Below are 22,651 nucleotides of genomic sequence, written 5' to 3' on the forward strand. Positions count from 1 at the left end.
GTGATTTTATAAACGTTAGACCATTAAATGAGGCTCAAAATTTAAAGGATAGAAATAATACACAGTATGTTCTCCAGTTATAATGGAATTAAATTAGAAATCAACAATAGAAATTTAAGAAATACTTTAAGTATTTGGAAATTAAATAGCACACTTCTAAATAACCTATAGGTCAATGGAGAAATCAGAGGGGAAATTAGAAAATAGTTTTAACTGAATGAGAATGGGAACAAAACATAAATTTGTGAGAAGCAGCTAAAGCAGTACTTAGAGAATTAAATGCTTATCTTACAATGGAAGCAAGCCCTAAAATCCATAACCTAAACATCAACCTCAAGAAGCTGGAAGACTAAATCCAGGTAAGTACAGGGAAGGAAATTAGACCAGAAATCAGTGAATCAAGTACTGAGGACTATCGCTAACAAAAGAAGTGCAAGACCTGTGCACTGAAAACAGCAAAACATTACTGAGAGTGATCACGGGAGATGCAAGTGATGGGGAGAAACACCGCGTTCATAAATCAGAAAACTCAGCTTTATTAGAATGGTGCTTCTTTCCAAGTTGACCTATAGATTCAGTTCAATCTCCAACAAAATCCCAGGAGGACTTTTCATAGAAATTGACTACACTGAATTTACCGTATTTTGCCATGTATAACGTGCTCCCATGTATAATGTGTGCCCATGCTTTAGTACTACCCGTGTATAATGCACACCCTTATTTTTCCCTCAAAAATTTGCATGAAAAAGTGCACATTATACATGACAAAATACAGTATATGGAATCAGAAAGGACCTCAAATGGCCAAGACAATTTGGAAAGGAAGAGCAGCGTCTGAGACCTGTACTAACTGATGGACAACTTACTATAAAGCCACAGTGCTGAAGGCCGTGTGGATCTGGGCCAGGAGTGCACATGTGTCCGTGGGCCCGAACAAAGACACAGACGCCAGTGGGAAAAGGGTAGTCAGTCTCCTTAACGTAGTGCTGGGGGACAGAATAGCCATGTATAAAACATCACATGATTTTATCTTTTTATACAAAAATTAACTCAAAATGGACTATATACCTAAATGTAAACTCTGAAACTCCAGAACCTGTGTAAGAAAACATGTACACCAAAAGGATAATCTGTAAAAAGAAAAACTAAGAATTCACCAATATTAAAAATGACCGGTTTTTGAAAAACGCTATTAAGGAAAAGTTTCGAAGACTACTAAGAAAAACTGCTTATATATCTAACGATAATATATACAGGGTGGGTCAAAAGTACATTTACAGTTTATATGGAAAAGAATGCAATAATGAATAAATAATAATATAAGAATAAACTCTTCCACGTACTCACAACTGGAAACCCACGTTTGCCACATCCTGTGTGCACATGTATGTAAAATTCTTACAACTCAATCAATAGACAACCCAATTAGTAAGCAGGTAAGAAACATGAATAGACCTTTCCCTAAAGATGTATGAATAGCTAATAAAGCACATGAAAGATGCTCGACATCATTAGTCTTTGGGGAAATGCCAATTAAATCCACAGTCCAGTTCTACGATACACTCAGTAGAACGGCTGTTAGGGAAAACAGCACCTTTCAAATGTTGAAGATGTGGGGAAACTGCAAACCTCTCCCTTTGCTGGTGGGGACGTAAAATGGTACAGCTACTGTAGGAAACAGTTTGGCTGTTAAACTCGCACTTGACAGCACAGCCCGGTACTTCCATTCCTCGGAGAAATGAGAGCATAGGTGCACACAAAGCTTGCAAGCTGCCGTCTGTGACAAGCAGTACTCGCGGAGCTAAGAATCAGAGACTGCAGACGTTCATCAACCGTAGACGGACAGTTTGTTCTGTCCATACGGTGGAGTGCCCTCGGCAATAAAAAGGCACAAAAAGTTTTGGGTGCACCTGAATGTGCTAAGTTTATAAAGTTGGGCTTAAAAGACTACTGTGTGGTTTCATTTATGTAAAACTTCTGAAAAAGACAGAGAGACAAAGCAGATCAGTGGTGGCCTGAGGCCGTGAGTGGGAGCGGCGACTGCAAAGAGGTAATGGAGGTTTTTCAAAACTGCGTCACAGAGGTGGCTGCACAATTGTAGAATTCACTTAAACTAATCAAACTTAGTTCTGGTATATGTATGTAGATTTGTACATGTACACTGTAGCTCATTAAAACGTTTTTATTTTTTTATTTATTATTTTTTGGTAAGAATCACCTGAAGACCCTTAGACCTAAATGCAGGCTCTTCAAGTGATTCTTAGCACCAGCTCACATTAGAATCACCATGACAGTTATTAACATTTTTTAAAAAGGGCGAGTCAAACTGGGTCCTGTATGAGAGCAGGTAAATCTGGGGGAACCAGGGCCTCAACAGCTTGTAATGCCACCCAAGTATTTCCAGTGAGCACCCAGGGTTTGAGGATCGCTGTCCAGGGTGTGTTCTCTACAGCCCGAGGCCAGCCAGCCACTGTTACTGCAGAGTCTTCCAGATGCTCTGAGGCAGAAGAAGGACTAAAAATGACCACCTCAGGCCTTCAGTTCCAGCTGGAGAGTGAGGACAGTGTTTGCGTAGGGCATCTCCCAAACTTGGCTGACTCACAGCTGGTAACGAAGGTAGATACTTTCTGCAGTCGCTTTTTGTTTTTCTGTCCTATCTTAAATGCTTTCTTTGTCTGTGGAACAATAAACAGATCGTTTATGAGAATGAATAAGGTTGAAGCAATATTCTGAATAGCTTCTCTGTTCATTGCAGCTTTTAAATTGCATGTTTTACTATATTGTAACTAAGAGGAGATGCACACAGTTTAGGATCTTAGTGTTAGTTTCAAGTAGCCATGGTGGAACTTTTAAATCCTGCCTTTTTTGTAATCTTCACAGTGGGAGGCTTCATGTACCTACTCAACAGTGCTGTCATTTCTGTTTGGAGTCTTTCCAGAGTAGGAGCAGGGAATTTTCTTGGAGAGTGTCAGTGACAGCTGAATTTTGCACTTCAAAGTTTAGTCTGACAAATATGGTGGGAGGTGAAGCTACGCAATACGTTTTTTGGAAATGCTTTGTGCATGTAAAGTGAGTAGATTGATTTATTTTTATCTTGCTTCTCTTCAGCTGACCCTAAGGGCCATTTCAAAGGGTGGGTCTAGAATTGCTTGAACAACGATTTAACTGGGAAGTATGTAGCCTCCTAAAATGCTTACTATGAGGATTCTATTTATTTTATTGTTGACTATATACCATGATTATCAAAGTAATTGGGAATATGATTTTGTCATTTTCTGAAGAATATATTTGTGTGTGTGTGTGTGTGTGTATACACATATATATATTCACTTAACCAGAATATCCTGTTTCCTGAATTATCTTGAGGTATTTTTCATTATATCATTTGAAATCCCCTTTACATTAATAGGATTTTGTTTTTATATTGTCGAACTGTTACAAGAAAGGGGGTTGCTACAGGGTTTTAAGAACTGCTGGGAAGTTTAGTGACATAAACTATGACTCAGTTTATATTATACTAGAATTTTGTTTGTTTTCATTATAGTTTATTTGTTACTTGTAAAATTTGATACAACTAAAGGAAACTTGTAATTTCTGCTTCTCCCATTTTCCCCATACTTATAGTAGATCCAAAGTGGATGTTTGGCTTTGGTGGAGAGGGGGCACGCAAACCCATCAATTTCTTATGAGTTGACGGGATAAAAATAATGGATGAAAATAGAAAGGAATTTTGTATTGTAATCATTTTCCCTTATTTCTTTAGGAAGAGCTATGAGAATTGAATAATTATGCTAATTATAAATCTGTTACTCTCTGTGTTTGCATAAAAATTACTTAATAAGTCTTCAGTTAACACCTGCTGTATCTGGAAGAGTTTTTAAATGACTGCATAGTTTTTATTGTTTGGGGAATTCTGTAAAATATTTTTATTTTAAGGAAAGTACGGCTTCAGTGATTAAAATTTTAATATAGGTAATGGGATTTAAATAAATGTGAGAAGGATGTCGTGGATTGCAGAGATACATGACTTAAGTTGGCAGAGTGCTAACTTGGTAAATGAATTAAGGTCACTGTAACTCTTGGCAAACATTAGTTTCAAATAACAAGTTTTTCCTTTGTAATAAGCCATTTCCTACATTCCTTTTGTAAGATCGATGTTTATGAGTAGGATTACTGTTACAAGGTAGTTGCAAAGATTTTTTGTTGGGGTATAGGCTTTACCCCACAATATGCTTGTATCTGAAATGAACTATTCTCATAAACTAACAGTAGACTTTTTTCTTAGTGTATCTAAGAATTTCGAAGTCATTGTTCCATTGTCTTCCAGTTTTGGTGCTGTTTAGAATTCTAGTGCCATTCTCACCTTTTTAAATAAGAAACATGCATTTTCTCTGGCATTTTATAAAATCACCAACTTCTTGGTCCTGGTCTTCTGAATTTCATGATGATGCACCTTGGTAGGTCTATTTTTATTCTTGTATTGGGCACTTAGCATGCCTGGAGGCTTGTCTTTTTATTGGGACAATGTTATAATTATTTTGTTGATAATTCCCTTTCCTCCATTTTCTAATGTTCTCTCTTGTGTTAGTCCTGTTGTATGTTATTTCTCCTGGTTTGGGTCTCTCTCTCTACTTCTTCCTCTGCTATTTTCCCCTTTCTTTCTTTCTTTCTTTCTCTTTTTTACTCTACTTGCTGATAGATTTGCTGAACCTTATCTTCTAACTTATTAGTTGAAATCTATATTTCTGCATTCTGAATTTTAATTTCTGTGAACTCTTTCAAAGTTAATGACATTTTCCTATAATTTTCTGTTCATATTTAGTAGATGAAATATAATCTCTGAGGATTTCAGTGATGTGATTTGTTCATTTTTTGTGATTTTTTTTAATGAATTTCTCTGTTTCTCTACAAGTCACTTTTTTTCTGTTTACTTTGGCATCTAGCTTTCCTAGTAGAGACCTCCCTTAAGGCCTCGTAGTGGTTGACTGTCGGCTCATACTTGAGAGAGAGAACCAGAAGGCTGATTGGGAAATGTGGGTGCACAGGTAGAGCTTGTTCACTGGGATCTTCATTTTAGGGTGACCTCACTGCAGCATTACATTAGGTAATCCCCAATATTGGGGTGCTTTAGTCTGTCCTCGAGGACTGACCACATTTCCAAAAGAAGACTCAGTTCTGCTATCTGGCTTCCAAAATTCTGGAAGTTATGTGGGTGAGGAAAAGGGCTCATTGTTCGGGTACAGAAGGATTCACTTAATGCACTGATCATCAGCTCCGACCCTGAGCTCTCTCTGTTTATATTCCCAGGCCAGACACATCTAGTATTAACTTTCTCCAGAGAATAAAGCACTAGTCCTCTGCGCTGGGCAAAGGACAATCGTTTACTTGAATAAGGAGGAATGAGGAGGCCATACTGCTCCTCAAACAGACCTTCAACTTGACTTTTTATTTCACCTTCATTTCAATTCCAACGTCTCCTGGGTCCCCCATCCCAGAGTCTCCTGTGGGGTTATAGTATAAATTGTTTTGCTTCTAAGCTTTTGCCTCTGTTTTTCTCAGCTTCTTTAGCATTTGAGAGACTAAGGCCTGTTACCAATTGCTCATCTGCTTTCCTGCTTTCAAAATGTAGTTGCTGTTCTCTTCTCTCAGATACTAGTCCTTGTAGATTTATGCTATTTTAAAATTCTCTTTATTCTCATTTCATGGAGTTTCAGGAGAGAGTGAAAATAAATGCTTATGTACAATTCACCATCTTCAACAAAAAGGACTCTGCTTCTATTTTTACTCTCAAAGGCTTCACAGTTTTTCTTCGACCTTCACGATAACCCTCACTTGATTTGTTTTTAAAATATACTAGAAGCTGTTGTAGCTGACCTTCACGTAACTGGCATGCCAGATTAATGAATGCTTTCCATTCCCTCTGTAAAAATACATTAGGGGTGCCCACTGCAAAGAGCAAAAAGCTACTCTTAAATACATCTGTACACTTTTCCCACCAGTTTAGTTGTGTGTGTCTGCAGGGGTCACTTTATTGCCCTTTAGAGAAATGGAAGCTGGAAATCGTGGTTGATTCATTATGGGTGTGGGCATGAAATATCATGGAACTCTGGTGAGCTGCATCAGAAGTTACAAGTGAAATTAAAATGTTTATGCTTTGCATCTTTTTTGTTATGATTCCATGATTTTCTTTTTTTCCTTTTATTCTCTGATTTTAATAGTTTCTTTCAGTTAAATGAACAACTGGCTAGCCCCAAATGTACTGGGTAACAGGTTGCTTTAAAACAACAGAGATGTCATCGTATTCTATGGGTCATGGGTATGATTCTGCCATGTTGCGTGCTGAATGTTCACATACTTAACAAGGTAATTGTTTTTGTTTAGTTCCAGATGTTGAAGTGAAAGGAGAGTACTCTAGCTATTACCTCTTGTTACAAGGCAGTGACAGCAGAAAATGCAAAGCCACGCTGATTCACTCCGCAAACCAGATCAATGGCGCGTTCGCACTCAGCGTAATTCATGGAAGGGTGACAGCGAGGACAGAAGAAACCCAAACAAGTGAGTGCAAACTTCAGTGGAAACTGTTTTTCACATTTGTTGGTGTGTGTAATTAGCTTACGTGGTTTTTAAATGAACTTTCTCCCCCCAAACTCCATTTCACTTTCAGTAAATTTATTTTAAACATATTATAATGTATTTGAACACTTTAGAGTGTAGAGAATGAATCCCTTTTACGTTATACCCAGTAAAATTTTCTAGATCAGGCCTCGAATCCAGATAAGAAATTTTTAGTATATCCCCGTTTAAACACGTTATTTTTCTGTAACTTCTCATTCTCATTTACTTTCTCTCAAGCATCTTATTCTGCTTTGCATCTCCTCTTTTCATACCGTATGTCCTGGCTGTCTATTACTGTGTGAAGAACCACACCAAATTTAGCTCAAAAACGACTATTTTTATGTCACGTGGTCCTGTTGGCTGGGCTCAGCTGGCCGTTTCTGTGTTGGAGTCCCACATGAGACTGCAGTCACACGCAGCTGGGGCCCCAGTCATTGGAAGACCTGGTGCTGGGTGAGTGATACGGCTTCTCCGCCCACACTTGGCACCTGGGTTAGGATGGCTGCAGCAGAGGAGAGCTGGCTTTCTCTTCGTGCGTCCTTTCCTCAGGGCCAGCTTGGGCTCTCCCACAGCGTCATAGTCACAGGGTAGTCTGATTTCTTATGTGGCCACTCACTGACAGCAATTGTTGTAAGAAGCCTCAAGACCCTCTGCAACCTTGCCTAGAGGTTGTTCACGGTCACTTTTACCATGCGTGATTGGTTTCACACCAGCCAGGATTCCTTGTGGAAGGACTGCACAGTGGAGAAGAGCAGGACATGTGGTTCACTGGGGGCCATCTTTAAAGACTAGCGACCCTACTCGTTTTTAATGTAATTACTCTTATTGGGGTGACATTGGTTAATCACGTTGTGTGAGTTTCAGTGTACAGCTTTCTCATACGGTACCCGTGCACTCGCTCCGATGTGTGCTCACCACCCGAAGTCCGGTCTCCTTCCATCGCCGTACACGTGACCCTCTTTACTCTCTTCCTTGTCCCCTGCACCCCTTCTGTGTGAGAGTGTCGGCAGCTCACGCCGCAGGAGACAGTGTGATGGAGGGAATTCTTCTCGGCTGCCTAGGTTCCCTCAGTTTAAGAAGCAGGTCAACGTTTAAAATGGTCAATAATTTAGTATATTTATGTTTTTCAGCTAAATTATTATTTATTTTGAAATATGCAGGGTCAATAGAGACAAGTAATTGACTTTTACTCTCTAACTTATACGGTAAAACATTAGCTGCAAACTGAGTATTAATTGCTGTCGCAGAACATCTTTAATCCTGACTTTTCTCTGTGTCTCAGGCTTTCCTTTTGACTTCACGTCACTTCCACATTTTTCTGGGGAGCAGCTTATACAGAGAGAGAAGCAGGTAGCCAACGTTCAAGCTTTGGCTTTGAAAGAATGTCTGAGTAAGTAACAGTTTGTGCATTTTGTTTTCCTGCACGAGTGTCGACTGTGCAGACACCATGTGCCGTCGTCCCCACACCTCACCGCATTGTCTTCCTGCTGCGACGCGCGTTTGCAGCTCTGCTCTTCCTCTCGCAGGGAGAGGTGCTGCAGGGCAGGAGAGGTCCGCAGCTGGTTGTCACTGTTCCTGTTTCTCCGTGCGTCGTGTTACCATTTACAGGAATGTTTCTCCGGGAAATTCTGTACTCCACCATTTTTAACTGTGCGCTAGAAAACATACCTAAATTTTATTCTGGTTAGTGGAAATCTCTTTATAAAATGTCTCTTTATATATTTCTAACTGTCATAGGAGGGTGGAGACTACAAATAGAAGAAAATGCAAGTTCAGAGCGATTAATGAGTTAGCTAGAGCACTGACTCTGAGACTTTCATTATGAGTACTAATAATAACCACGCACATACCACATATGGGATGAAGTCAGCATTACAGATTTTTCCTTAAGAAATTAACACCTTTTCAAGGGTCAGCGTTTAAGGTTTTTTTATACTCTATTTCTGAATATTAACTTGGTTATAAGTCTTTATTTCTTTTTAATCCTCACCCACAGATAAGTTTATAGATCTTAGAGAGAGAGGAAGGGAAAAAGAGAGAGAGAGAGAGAGACCATTGTGAGAGGAAAACATTGATCCATTACCCCCCGTACTCTCCCTGACCAGGGATCGAACCCACAACCTAGGTGTGTGCCCTGACCCAGAACTGAACCTCCAGCTATTCGGTGGACAGGACGACGCTCCAACAACTGAACCACCCGGCCAGGGCTGTGTTGTTGTTTTTGATACTTATATTCTTCTCTCTAGATTTAGATGATTTGTCCACTGTTAATAATGTATCAGTAAATTCCTATAACTTAAATATTTTCATAATGGACCCAACATGAATGTGGTGAAGAATAAATAAAAGTAAAATTTGTAATTTTATAATTTATATTTACCCCATTTTTTTTGTAATTTCTAACTTTTTGTATTTGGAAATATTAAGATCTTGTCGCACTGATTTTTAAAGAAGTTGTTTAAGAATGCTGACAATTTTTAGATAAAGGACTGCGTTATCGTTATCTGCGTTGCTGTGTGGAAAACTTTAATACAACTCTTACCCTTTGCATTGATGTATTTTGGTTTGTTTGTTTTTACTCTCGTCTGGAACCTGCACTTCCGGAAGCTTTGTCTCTGAGTTTCATTTGAAACCACAGTGTGGGTGTCCCCCTCTCTGGTTTATTGAGCTCTGTACCCGGTGAGCCATTTCAATAGAATATTCACATTCTTAAGTCTGAAAAAAGCCATCTGTTTAATAATTTCCTCTCTCCCATTTTCTCTTTTCTTTATTTCTACAACACTTATACATTGGTCTTCTGGACAGGATGCCTACTTTTCCTTTCCTTTTATACATTATCTTTTTGTTCTAGTTTCTGGGGGATGTCTTGCATTTTAAGCCCTATTATGGAATTTTAAAAATCTGAGCTTTTATGTGCTCAATTTTAAAAAGTCTTTTCTTGTCCATTGAGTTTCCTTTTATTAGAGTATCCTGTATGTGTTTCATGGGTGTGGTATTTTCCCTTATTTATGTGGTAATATTAACTTCAGAAAACTTATTTTCCTGCAATGTTTTTGTTTCTGCTGGGTTCTTTTTTCTCTTTGCTTACTTTTTCATCCTGGACTTTTTTTATTTAGTTGAGTGAGGGGACAGTGAATAATACCCATTTCCCCTTCTAAAGTTGGAAGCAATTAAGATACAAACCTAAGACACGTGCACACAGATGGCAATTCATTACGGATAAACGCTGGACTGAAGGAAGTGACTTAGTAGGTCTACGCCTGGGTAGGTTTTCTGATACATGCACCCAGAACTGAACTGACGCCCTGAATGATTGCCAGGGCAAGGCCATCCTGTGGTCCGGGGCAGGGCCCTGACCACCTTGCAGAGAGCATGCGTTCTGAGTGCTTGCTGGCTCAGGTGAAATGTGGAGCGGGTGGGTGTGGTCAGAGCACGCCAGGTTTCTTCTCCACGCTAGCTCAGCGAGTGCTGGGAGGGAGAAGGGCGCCGCAAGTGTCCCTCGCTCAGTCCTCACACGGGTGGTAGGACCGTGGCCATGCGCAGTCCCTCTCCCCTCAACAACTTTCTTTTCAATGTCCAGTGGTTTTTCACCGCCCCCCCCGTCCTGTTTTAAATGGGAGGTGCTGTGCACCTCACTGTAACATGTTGGAGTACCTGACAAGCCGAGTTGTAGAGTGATGGAGTGACGATTCAGAATTTTGTTTGTGCGGTCTGTCCCTCCTCCCGCTTCAGTGTCTGTACCCGTTTCTTTCTCTGGGAGCATTCAGTTTTTCAAGAGGAGAATCCTTTCTTCTCGCCAGTGGGCATTTGTGCTGCCAGCTTTCTGACCGCAGGGCTGGGGTCTGACCACCTGCGTAACTCTTAATTAACCTTCGTTTTAACCCCGGCATCAACACTGCCCTTAATGCCCCTGATACTTCGTAGTGTGAGACTCTCTTCAGTTCCTACCCCCCAAAATTAGAGCAACGTCATCTGGCCCTGAAGCCTGGAGGGTCGGTGGGTGGGGACATTTAGTTCTCACTGGTCCCTCCCTAAGCCTCCGTGGGCCCAGTCCCGCCCCAGCCCCGGACCTTGCTGGCGTCTCCCTGATCCCCCAGAGGCAGAGCCTCTGCTTTGCCGGCTCCACCACCGGGTCATCTTCCAAGGGGTGTTGAAAACTGTCGTTCATCATGGTTTCTCCTTTGGTTGTCTTATGTGTTTGTTCCTTACTGAGATGTTAGGTGTTAGAAGAGAGAAGAAATAAGTGGCAGTGACCAAGATACCACATTTAACTTGTTTCAATACAGTCTTACGGGTTTTATTTTTACAAAAACACCAGCATGAGGTTCTGCAAGATACTTTTGAAAACTAGTGAACTAGCTGTACCGTTTATAACCTTTCTGTATGAAGAGATTGCTCTTTCTGTCCCTCTCGCGTAACTCGGCCACTATCGACAGATGGGTTTAGAATGAAAGCAGGCCCACCCGGGAATGTTGTTTTGCTGGGAAAACTGCACTTGTTTTCGTTCCGAGAGTATTTCCTATAAAATGAATAGTAGATGTGCTTTAGAGAGCATTTAAAATAATAGCGGTGCCGGTAATCCTGTGGACCCTTGTCTTCCAGAAAGGAGGAAGTTGGCAGGGCAGCCGGAAGTACTGTCTGTTGCTGAGTTCAAACATCTGTTAACACTCACAAGGGAACGCTTTCTAGATCATTTTGATGCTGTTATTCCTAAAACAATCATAAGAAAAACAGACAAAGTTAATACCTCCAGTCCATTAAAGGGTAAGTTTTTTGTTACTTTAAATATTAGTTATTTTTTTGTGTGTGGCATTTATGACAGTTACTGTTTTTTATTAAAACCAATAAAATATTGGTCACAATAAAATGAATCTTATCAATTTAAATACCGACATATGTTTGTATATACAAGTATAGCAGATCCTCAAGTAACATCATTTCATTCAATGTTGTTTCATTACTATGTTGCCGAAATGCCATAGAAACTTAACTCTTGTTCATGTTAATTAATTTGGTTTAATTATGTCATTTTACTTAAAGTTGCAGCACTTATTGATGGTGTTAAGTGAAGACTTACTGGATATATATACATATGTATGTGTGTGTGTATATATACGATGAGCTGTATTTCTAATCATTTAAACATTAAACATTTTCTGGTTACTTCCTTTAAAAAGCATGTTCAGTGTAATCATTGTTTTTGAGTGGAAGGAGAAGCTTTTAGGGTGATCCATACTACTCTCTCTAAGCCGCTGGGATGGGTGATTTCTATTTAGCTGTGTTTTTTCATAAGGTGTAGAGCCTACACAGGAAATTGAGTGTAGTTAAAGCTGCACGTAGTAGATGCTCCACCTTTGCCATTCACTGTAGCGGGAACAGTCTCCTAACTTAACTGAGGGAGGTGGAAATCATTTCTATATTAACTTGCATTTCTTTCTCTTTTCCTGATTTCTGTTGGGTTGGATTTGAATAGGGTGAAGCTGTTCGAGATGTAACAAAAAAGCATTTGGAGGTTGCCTGGCATTTTAAATGTACAGGGTAGTTTTTGTTCTTACCTTGGAAGAATCATTTTTATTCCTTAGATTAATAAGAAATTGACTGAAAAGTCAAGTTAGCAATAATGCTTGTTGAGTACCTTTTGTTTCTTTGACACCGTGAAGGTACACAAAGAGGTAAAATTTCGGGTTCTTGGCTTTCTCTACAGACTTCTGATCTATTTGGAAAGCAAAACATAAACGTGGCTTCCAGAGGCCATGTTCGAGCGCCCGGGCTCTGGAGCTGGACCGCCAGGGCTCCAGGCTCAGTGTTGTCACTGGTTCGCGGAATGTCTGTGGGCAAGTGCTCAACCTCCCCATGCCTCTCTTTCCTCCTGTTTAAAACGGGGACAATAAGGTTACTCACTCACTAGACTCACTGTGAGGATTAAATGTGTCGATACGTGTAAATCGCTTTAGAGCATAATAAATGCCAAAAAATTAGTAAGCCGTTATTTATATTGTCATTACTATTTCATCATTGTTTCACATCATTACCAGAGTTAAATAGCTGTGTGGAGTAATCTGAGAGATGTTAGAGGCAGTGTCTCATTACATGTGTAACTGGGGGATATGTCCAGTAAGTGAGAGCACAGCTTCTTGGTCACAGCGTGGGATCTGGTGCAAAAGTAACAGGTGTGAATCCTGGCCGCACAGGTGTGCGGCTTGCTTGCTGTGTGACCTTGGGCAAGTTTTCTAGCCACTCTGAGCCTCATTGTTTTTATGTTTAAATTAGGGATGACATAGGTTGTTGTGAGGTTTAAATGGATTATTTATAAATTGCTTAGGAAGTTGCCTTGTATGAAGTAAATGCTGTGTATTTGTCAGTTAAGTAAATAAATATGAATTTTGAAGAGAATAATCTAACTAGGATAGAACAGTTACCGAACTGTTTGTTAGGAATTGTGGGGTTTGATCTATGCCTCGAGTGATGTGCTTTTGTTATGAGGAGATAGTAAATAAATAAAGCTTAATAGTGATTTTTTTTGTTTCAAAAAAACTTTGTTCTGGCATTTTGCACAGTTCAGGCCATCAGAGATAGCTTTACCTTAATGTCCGAGGTTGCCTTTATACACACTCATGCAGATGCCCCCTCCCCCCACACCACACCACAAGGATGTGTGCGTGTATCTACTTGCACACGTTTTTGTAGAGCAGAATTTAGTCCGTTGATACTTTTCCGTGCTTATGTGTATTTCTGTCTCTTTAGACACCCGTCCCGTGGAACCTAGCTCTTCACGTCTAATGGAAACCAATCCTCTGGAATGGCCAGAAAGGCATGCTCTTCAAAATTTGGAAACATTTGAAAAGGCTAAACAAAAATTAAGGTAATATTTCAACAGCTCAGTATTTTTAAGTGAACTTTTTTACTTCTTACTTTGTGTTTTTGAGATAATTAGTTTTTTATAATTTTATTATAAAAGAATTATATGCTTTAGATAGACAGATGGAGAGATAGATAGAATTACAGAATAGTACATCAAGAAAATATCCTTCCCTTGCCTTCTACTTGTGGTTTCCGGGTGTACAGAATGACAGTGAACGTTTTCATGAATGGCTTTCAGACTATCTCCCAATGCTTTCTTCCAAAGGACTGCAAGTCACATTCTACATACAGCACTGTGTTGATAACATTTATGGCTGGCTATAACATTTTGTTCTTACATATCAACAGATATTTATTGAGTACCAACTAATTATGCACAGTGAGTGAAGGAAACAAAGAGACTATGGTAGAATAATTTTGTTCCTTGAGGGAAGGGAAGTGGTAGAAATGTAGCTGAGGTTGGATGGTCAGGGACCGTTCTTCAAGGAAGATACTTCTGAGCTGAGACCTAATGGATAAGTGAGTGAAGTGCATTATAGATCGCATAGATTTGGGATTTTATTGTCAGTGCATTGGTAAGCTTTTGTATACCAAAGTCTAATGCAACCTGATTTTACAAAATTGCTTTTGCTCTTTTGTGGCAAATAGATTGCAGGAGGAAGTATTAGGAGTAGAGAGATCAGTTAGATGTCATTTCTGTAGTCGACGTGAGAGAGAACTTTGAGTTCTCACTGTAGTAGTAGTGGGAAACAAATTTGGGTATATTTTGGTGGTAAACCGGAATAAAACTTTGTGATAGGCTGGATGTGGAGGAGGGGGAAGAGAGGCATCCAAGATCATTTATATTTCTGGCTTGAACCACAGAGTGAGTGGCATTCTCCCCTATGGGATGGGGAAGGTTGGGGGGAAGTTGGGGTAAGGACAGCTTTGGGCGCCACGTTTGCTCTGTGGCAGCAGTTCCCACCCTTTTTCACCTCGTGGCACATGAACTAATTACTAAAATTCTGTAGTTCACCAAAAACATGTATTTTGCTGATCTGACCAAAAAAAGGTAGAATTTTGATTGATACAAAAAATAAAAATAGTAATTACCTCCCCTTTTTGCTCCAAAATAACTTTTAAAATAAATCAGGCCTATACTTGAATATAAGGATCTCTGGAACCAAGAATTAACTAATCAGATGCAACTTTATCATACAACATGACCAATAAGATGCAGCTCTGTTATATGACCTGTATATTTATAGTTCAAGACAGAGCATTCACACAGCAGGATGGCTGTTGTTGTGTTGGCTGTTGTCATTTTTTATTTGACAGTCTAAGGGAAAGGAGATCAGTGCCCTTGACTAAATAGTCAGGTATTGCATGTTTTAAAAATTCTTGTAGCTCACCAGTTAAAAATCACTGCTTGTGGATGGCTCATGTGTACATAACAAGTGGACTGGGGGAGAAATCTGGAAGTCGATTTGGGGGTATCAGAAGGGGTTTTAAAATATACACTAGTGGTTAAGATCACTTTGTGAAACCATGTAGAGAAAATAAAAGAAGACTTAAGATTACACCTCGAAGATTTCTCGTGTTTATAGATCAGCAGGAAGAATTCAATCTAGGAAGAAGAGTGCGAAAAGGGCAGGTGCACAGGTTACTCACAAAAGAACTTCAATTCCGTGTTGATAAATTTTAGACGGTATCTTTAACTCCCCATTGTGACAGATGAGGAAGTTTACACCCCTGTGTCTCTTCACTTGAATCCATCTTCCACCTCTCAGCCTTGTGATATTTGCAGTAGACACTTGTTTCTCTTCTTGAGGTTGTTCTCTCTCACCTGCTCTAACTGGGACTCGCCCTTTCCACCTGCGTGACTGTTACCCTGGCACTTCTGTTGATCCCATCTCTAGGTTAAGCCTCTATTTTCTTGGATCTCGTATCTTATTGAGAAGTCTGGTGCTGGTTCTCATGTTGTTCTGTAATAGGTAGGTTTTCTTTCTGTCTCCAGGACATTTAGAATTTTCTGTTTTGCTTAATGTTCTGAAATTACATGAGGCCATCATGGTGAGATGTTTTAGTCTTATGCCATTTTTTTTTCTAGCTCTGGAAAATACTCTTTTGTTATTTCTTTTTTACTATTATTACTATAGATTTTATTTATTTAGTTTTAGAGAGAACGAAAGGGAGGGAGAAAGAGGGGGAGAGAAACATTGATGCGGGAGAGAAGCATCAATTGGGTTGCCTCTCACAGGCCCCCAGCTGGGGGCCTGGCTCACAACCCGGGCATGTGCTCAGACCAGGAATCAAGCTGGCAACCTTTCGGCTTGCAGAACGACACACAACTAACTCACTGAGCCACACCAGCCAGGGCTCTTTTGTTATTTCTTAGAGAATATTCTCCCTTTCATTTTGTTTTTTTTTTCTTTCTTATCTCTGAAATAGCTGTTTAACTAACATTAGACGGCCTGGATTGATTTTTTTCATTCTAAATTTTCTCTCAATAATCTATATCTTCATCTTTTTTCTACCTTATGTTCTAGGATATTTCCTTGACCTTTGCTTTCATTTTTTCTGTTAAATATTTTGTAGTCATATTTTAAATTCCTAGTAATTCTTATTTGTTCCCTACCATGTTTTTTCATTAGTAACCTATTTTTTTAATTGATAATGAGAACTGAGGAAAATACTATAAGAATATCAGAGTCTTTTAATTTGTTTTATATTTTTGTTAAGTGATCTCATTATTTTTTGGATCTGATTTTTTTTTTTTTTTTTTTGGGGTTCCTTTGATGAACATCTGTTCTGTGTAGCTTTCCTCTAGTGTCTAGTGGTTTATGTCTGTTCACAGCTAAGAGTTTAGTACTGGGCTGCTCTGCATGAGTAGTTGGCAAGTACGGTCCCCATGTGTGTGTGGGCCCGTTCCTGACCTAGTGCAGCCTGATTTAATGTTGGGGGAGGGGGAGCATGCCTGACAGGCTTTCCTGCAGGCGCCCTGGGGCAGGCAGCCTTGGTCCTCACCCAGCACTTAGGGGGATTTGTTCTGGGTGCATCATACAGACACAGAGGCGGAGACCTGGTTCTGGATCTTCTGAGAGCAGTTTCTTTGTCTCAAATTTGAAGGGAAGCACATAGGGCAACGTATGGTGGGAGAGGGTGGTACCTGAACAGGTGCTCCCGTAGTATTCTTGAAACATGTCATCTGATTTCTGCCCACGGTCCCCTGTGAGCCCAAGATTAGGGTTGCTGTGGCTTCATGGGCTGGGACGGAGAAGACGGATTCTCCGTGTTGTGTAGGTTTATCTCCAGTTCTCCTTGAGACGCTTGCTCTAGTTTATAAATTTTTGGATTTTGTTGAACTCTTTGGTCTGCTTAGTGTCTGGTACTTCCACATTGTGATTTCAGTTGTTGCGATTAATGTGTGTATTTAATCCACTGTCTTGAACTGGAAGCTTATTTGTCATTCAAAGTCTAACCAAATACCAGCTTTCTCGTGAGCCTTTTTTAAATGCTGCAACTCATTGCTATCTTCCTTCTTTAAGCATCCAAGGACTGTGTTATTCTTCCATAAAACTTATCTTATCACACCTTTTCTACTCATTCTACATTGGTATGTTTATCTCTCTGCACTGTCGTCACCTCCTTTCTCCTACTTCAAGTCCATCTGTACACTGCATCGTGAGCAGTGGTTGTGGATCTATGAATCATCACCAGTGAACTCTCTCTGCGAGATTGAACTCTTACGAGATTTACAAAGTAAATGCTCAATCAATATTTGTGTGCACTTCGAAATATGGGAGATACCATTGAATTCTTAGTTGTGGACAAAAGTTATCTTGCATGCTTTAACAATTTATTTTGTGTTAAAATGGGCTTAACTGGAGTACTGAGGACCAATACATGGTAAAATTTAGAAGTCGTTAGAATTTGGTGTTAGACAAACACAGTCACCTTTTTCTGACTTTGTGGCCTCCATCTTCAAGATGGGGAAGACAATACCAGTCCTACTTCTCATTTTCTTTAATGAGATAGTGTATCTCATTAAAGAAAAAATACTTTGTAAGCTTGAAAACACCAAGCAAAATAAAGCATTGTCAGTGTTTTGGTTTTTGTTTCTTTGTTTTTAACCTGAAACATATTTGGTAGTGTAATTTATCACAAACGGGCTTTTAAATTGCTCTGATATCCTTGTGTCCAGGATTCTATATAAATGCAAATTATACATTTCCCTGTTACATCCAGCCTGTGAAATGATTGAGAGTAATTTTCATTAAGAAACCTTTGTGAGTTACTACTAGAGAATAGCTGTATAGAAATTAAATTCAACTCACAATACAGTTCTTGCCTTCCTGGAATATAAAGTTCATGGAACATCTTTGAGTGTTTTCTTGTCTGTTTTTATTAGATTTATATTTTCAGTTTAAAAATAAAAGGAATGGGAAGGGAACACCATCAGAACATTATTGATCTTTAATGTATAGCAATGTAAGTTCTAACCCATAATGCCGACATTTTAATCATGTAATTATCAGTAAAAATGCTTGATCTGAGTAGTAAAATAATCAGGAAATAGTTAAATTGATATGAAGTCAGGAAATTAATTTTCCTGTGCCATTACTGAAAGATTTTATTCATGCTTTGGTGACAGAGCCACAGCACGGTCTGTGCCTTAGTACTTGACAAAACCTTTAAAATTCTCTGAAACTGAAGTGTTTTTCTCTTTCAGGTTTTTATAACGTACTGAGAGCCTTTTGGGTTTACAAATAGAGTGATAGGGTAGAAACAGCACCTAATTCAGTGTACTTCAGAGTCAGTGTACTTACTTCTTCAGGTGTGATTGCTCTGTCACTCTGGGTGTGCAGTGCAAACTGCTGTGTGTTATCTGGAAAGTGGGAATACTGGTTGGTTTTGTAGGCTTGGTATGCTGATTTTCACTTCAAAAAGTGCTCATTGTCAGGTGTTACGTTAATCTTGAAGTAAGACCTGATCTGTCTTTTTTGAGGAAATGTGTGAGGATTAAGAATACACTGTATGTAAAATAGTTGCACAAGCGTACAGCCCTGCGTGTTACTGCAGGCGCATTGACAGCTCACTGCTTGTGCAGTGTCGTGATCAAGGCTACACGAGGCCTCAGAGAGATTTCTGATTACTCTCTCATTTCACGGTTGTGCTCCAGGTAATCTTTCAAGTTCCTAGAAAATTGGAACATTCAGTCTCTACCCATAAAATTTGCAATATTGTGACATTTCAGAACACACGAATTTTGGGTTAACTTTTACAAATTTGATGACTTCATACTACTAAATGATTGATCATGCCATCATTTATAAAGAATATAATTATTTTAGTGAAGTAGTAGCATTGCTGATAGTCACTGGAAGTTTCACTGTGATCTATAGGTTTTTTAAAACTATACTTTGATACTAAATGATTTGTAAAGATTTTCTTTTCTTCGTAAATGTGTAGTTCCTCAGTTTTCTTTGTGCGTTTTTATGGTTTCCACTCACGTCATGTTTTCCTGACAATGGTGAGTTCTCATCGACTTTTAATAAACCTACGTGACATTGTCTTCCCAGAGCTGGTTTGTTGCCTCGTTCATCCGAACAGTTGCTGGGCCACAAAGAGGGTGCGCGGGACTCGATCACACTATTGGATGCTAAAGAGTTGCTGAAATTCTTTACCTCGGACGGATTACCAGTTGGAGACCTTCAACCTTTACAGGTTCAAAAGGGGTAAGTAATACAGTTATACTTTCCAGTTAATTAAAAAATCACTTACAAAACACATGCATCGCATTTCCCCAGTTCCCTGACGCCCTGTGCCACGTAGGCAAAATGTGCACGGTGATCCCCGTGTTGATCAGTTGGCCTTAATTCCTCACATTATACTGCAGCCAAAGGCCCCGGTGTTCTATGGTGCTGCATGTAAGGGACGCAGAAGCGATTAAAGCCGCCTCAGCATATTCCTGATAAAAGTCAGTAGCTTCTACTTTGTGTACAAAGGATGGTACTTTTTGAAAAAAAATTATAATTTGACTTGCAAATACTTATTTCTAATTCTCTTTTCCGTGTTCCTTTCCCGTTTTGATTTTGCTGCTGTGTACTTGTCATGACATTGTCAGTCATGCCGAATGGTACAGGAAGCAGTCTTTCAACTAGAGAAAGGGGAAATGTAATAAATTTTTATTTTGAAACTAGAACATTATCAAGTAAGAATTCAGTGTCTACATGAATAATTTATAACTAATTGGACTTCCCAGACAATTTCTGCTAAGTTACTAGTTATTAAAAAGTGGAAGTTGTTACAGCTGATTAAAAAAAAAAACAGGTGAAAACACAAGTATTTGAAAGAATTGAATAATTTATTCACAACCCTATTTTCTTTTAAATTGTTAATCCATTATTTTGAAAACCCTTCCAACGGACCTTAACAATTGTAGATCATTTTGATCACTTTTGTAAAGGCTTGTTTTGGCAGATACTGATTTTAAAGCTAAATTTTGGGAAGGATCTATTGGATGGTATTTACACATCGAAAGTAATATTAGAGCTTATTGCTTTCATGTGTGTGTTCAAGAGAGAGACAGACAATTTGAAAACGGGAGGATTTGACCCTGTGTCTCAGTGACTTACTGATCTCAATGACCTAAACACTGTGTAATTTTAGAGTAATTATCTTTTTCTCCAAGCTTCAAGAGATTGGTACCCTTTTTTGTGGGAATCAAGAGAGTAAAGAAATAGATTCCACATTTTGCCGTGTATAATGTGCACTTTTTTGCCCAAATTTTTGAGGGAAAAATAAGGATGTGCATTATACATGGGTAGTACTGATTTGTTATCAGAACATAAAATTTCCTATACCTTGTTGTATCTGTTCTTGTGTTTTGTAATTATTTTTTACATACAGTTTCTTGTACCATATGTTCAAAAATAAATGCTAAAATTCCTTTATAATACAAAAAAAAACAAGTCTCTATAAATAAATAAATAATTGAATTGAAAAATTCAAACAAGATTCTTTCCTGAAAGTTTGGGCTGAAAACGTGGGTGTGTGTTACACATGGGAGCACGTTACGCACAGCAGAACGTGGTTCACGTTTCCATCTCTTTAGTTTTGGGTTATTACCCATTAAACATTGGGCACGAACTGGCCGAGTCAAATGGGCCTCCCCCAACTGACTGTGTGGGTCGGCCCTCTTGTGGTTGGACGTCTTTCTGGGCGCAGCGTTGCAGGGGAGATATATTTAATTCTTCCTGTAGTTTACAAGTAACTTATGTAGGGAAGTTTGATACAGTTCCTTGATGTTAGTAAAGCACTGCATCATTATCAAATATATCTTCTATCAAGTTTAAGGTTGAGGGGTGAGCTTTCACAGCAGCGAATCAAGGACCTTTGGACTCCTGTTAAATGTCTACCTATGCAAGGAGCCATTATAAATGCTATATTAAATTAAAGCTCAGGCATAATATTGGCAAAATATATATTTATTAAAATGTTTCTTTTAGAAAGAACAAGGTGTGAGTAAAACTAAACAAAAATAAAGTTGCTAAGAAGACTAGAAATCGGAAATGAAATGCAGCCTGGTGAAGGGAAGAAGTAAAATGACAGGCACCTGAAGTGATTCTGTCTTGTGAAGTCATTCACTTTTCCTGTCAGTCATTGGAATACCAGGGCCATTGCCATTTAGTGGTGTCAGTGTTTGTGGAACACTTCAAGTGGATGCATTAGCATGTAAACTCTGGTTTTTAGAATTTATTAATGAACATATATACACATACACACACACACACACACACACATACATATATATATATATATATATATATATCTTACACTTTAACGTAATAATTTTACATGCCTGCTATAGTACCCTAGATAATTTTCAGTGACAAGTGAGCAGTTTCATTACTAATGCCACAGGGGGAATGTGAAAGAAAATTTATTTTTCATATTTTACTATCTACTTGCCTTTCTCTGTACCAGTTCCAAACCTTCTGACTTCAAACCCTGCTATTTCGTTCTTATCTCTACGTAAAGACCACTGATGCAGAATTCTCCCATTCCCATCAGCCCGTCTGAGCTTCTGGGACACGAGCCAGTACACTAGACTGTGCCTGCCGACTCAGGCGGGAGAGAAGGCCACCTGTGAGAATGACCAGGAGAGCTGCACCTAGTTGCAGTGCCCTTCTCCCTGAGATTCTGATACACCCTTGCAGGTCTCCGTACGGCACGGTGGAACACAAACGTTGTACGTAAGATCACCACCACGTGAGGAGTTTTAGCATACCCGCAGACCGGAAGCTTGCCGCAGAGGAACCGGGGGCAGTGTTTAGTCTCTGGTGCTCTCTGACATTTTAAAGGCTGCTGGCTCCCAGAGTAGGTGTCGGGATGACCCCACTCCCAGTTAAAGAGAGGTCTGGGTCCTCCCTGTGTTAGCAGGAGGAAGTGAGTCCCTCCTTCATCACCAGAGATTCAAGTTGACTTTAATTCTTCCTCCCCAAACAGAATTTAACTGAATGCATAAACATTAGTTCACTACATCAAGAAAAAAATCCACTAGGATAATGCTGTTTCTTGAGTTTCCACTACAGATCATTTCCCACTCTTGACTTATTCACGTTTCAGAATGGTTTTGTGAACTATGGAACTTACAATTTAAGAAACTTGAGGCATAGAAAACGTAAGAGACAAAATCCAGGCCTATCTCTGCTTTCTTTTCTCATTACCCTTCCTGCTGTAACTTCCTGTTTATCCCAGGTAAGATTCAGTTGTACTGAAAGAAATCAGATTTCTTTATGTAGACACTTTCTGGAATTTTTTCTCACTCAACAAACTTTAAATGCAAATAAAAAACTTTGTGTTTCAGGGAAAAGACTTTTGTCCTGACCCCCGAACTTAGTCCTCGGAAACTTCGAGTTTTACCTTTTGAAAAAGCCTCAGTGTGTCATTATCATGGAATTGAGTAAGTATTTTATTCACCCTTCTCTCTTCCGTGTGTGGTTGATGTGGCTCATCTTATGTGAGTTTCAGGGGAGTTAATCAAGTGGTGTGAACTGAGAGAGAGGGCCACAGAGAAGGTTTGTCGAAAAACAAAGTAGCACACACACAAATAATTTGTCCTCTGTTATAAAAAAGGTTATTGATTAATCAGTTTTATAGCATTTAAACATCCTATTATTAGTTTAGTTAC

General features: G+C 39.2%; 1 protein-coding gene across 4 annotated transcripts in view; it reads left to right on the plus strand.

The window, feature by feature from the left end:
• Positions 1-22,651, plus strand: part of LOC123833374 (MDM2 binding protein) — a 53,492-nt gene that overhangs the window by 18,393 nt on the left and 12,448 nt on the right. For all 4 annotated transcript variants that reach the window (XM_045861595.1, XM_045861597.1, XM_045861596.1 and 1 more), the window contains exons 12-17: positions 6,382-6,555; positions 7,898-8,005; positions 11,218-11,379; positions 13,360-13,477; positions 19,038-19,193; positions 22,328-22,423. In XM_045861595.1, the coding sequence (XP_045717551.1) occupies positions 6,382-6,555; positions 7,898-8,005; positions 11,218-11,379; positions 13,360-13,477; positions 19,038-19,193; positions 22,328-22,423 (814 nt within the window). The remainder of the gene's footprint in view (positions 1-6,381; positions 6,556-7,897; positions 8,006-11,217; positions 11,380-13,359; positions 13,478-19,037; positions 19,194-22,327; positions 22,424-22,651) is intronic.

This window comes from Phyllostomus hastatus, unplaced genomic scaffold (genome assembly GCF_019186645.2).
Source record: "Phyllostomus hastatus isolate PE091 unplaced genomic scaffold, TTU_PhHast_1.1 phas_scaffold_21, whole genome shotgun sequence".
Taxonomy (NCBI): domain Eukaryota; kingdom Metazoa; phylum Chordata; class Mammalia; order Chiroptera; family Phyllostomidae; genus Phyllostomus; species Phyllostomus hastatus.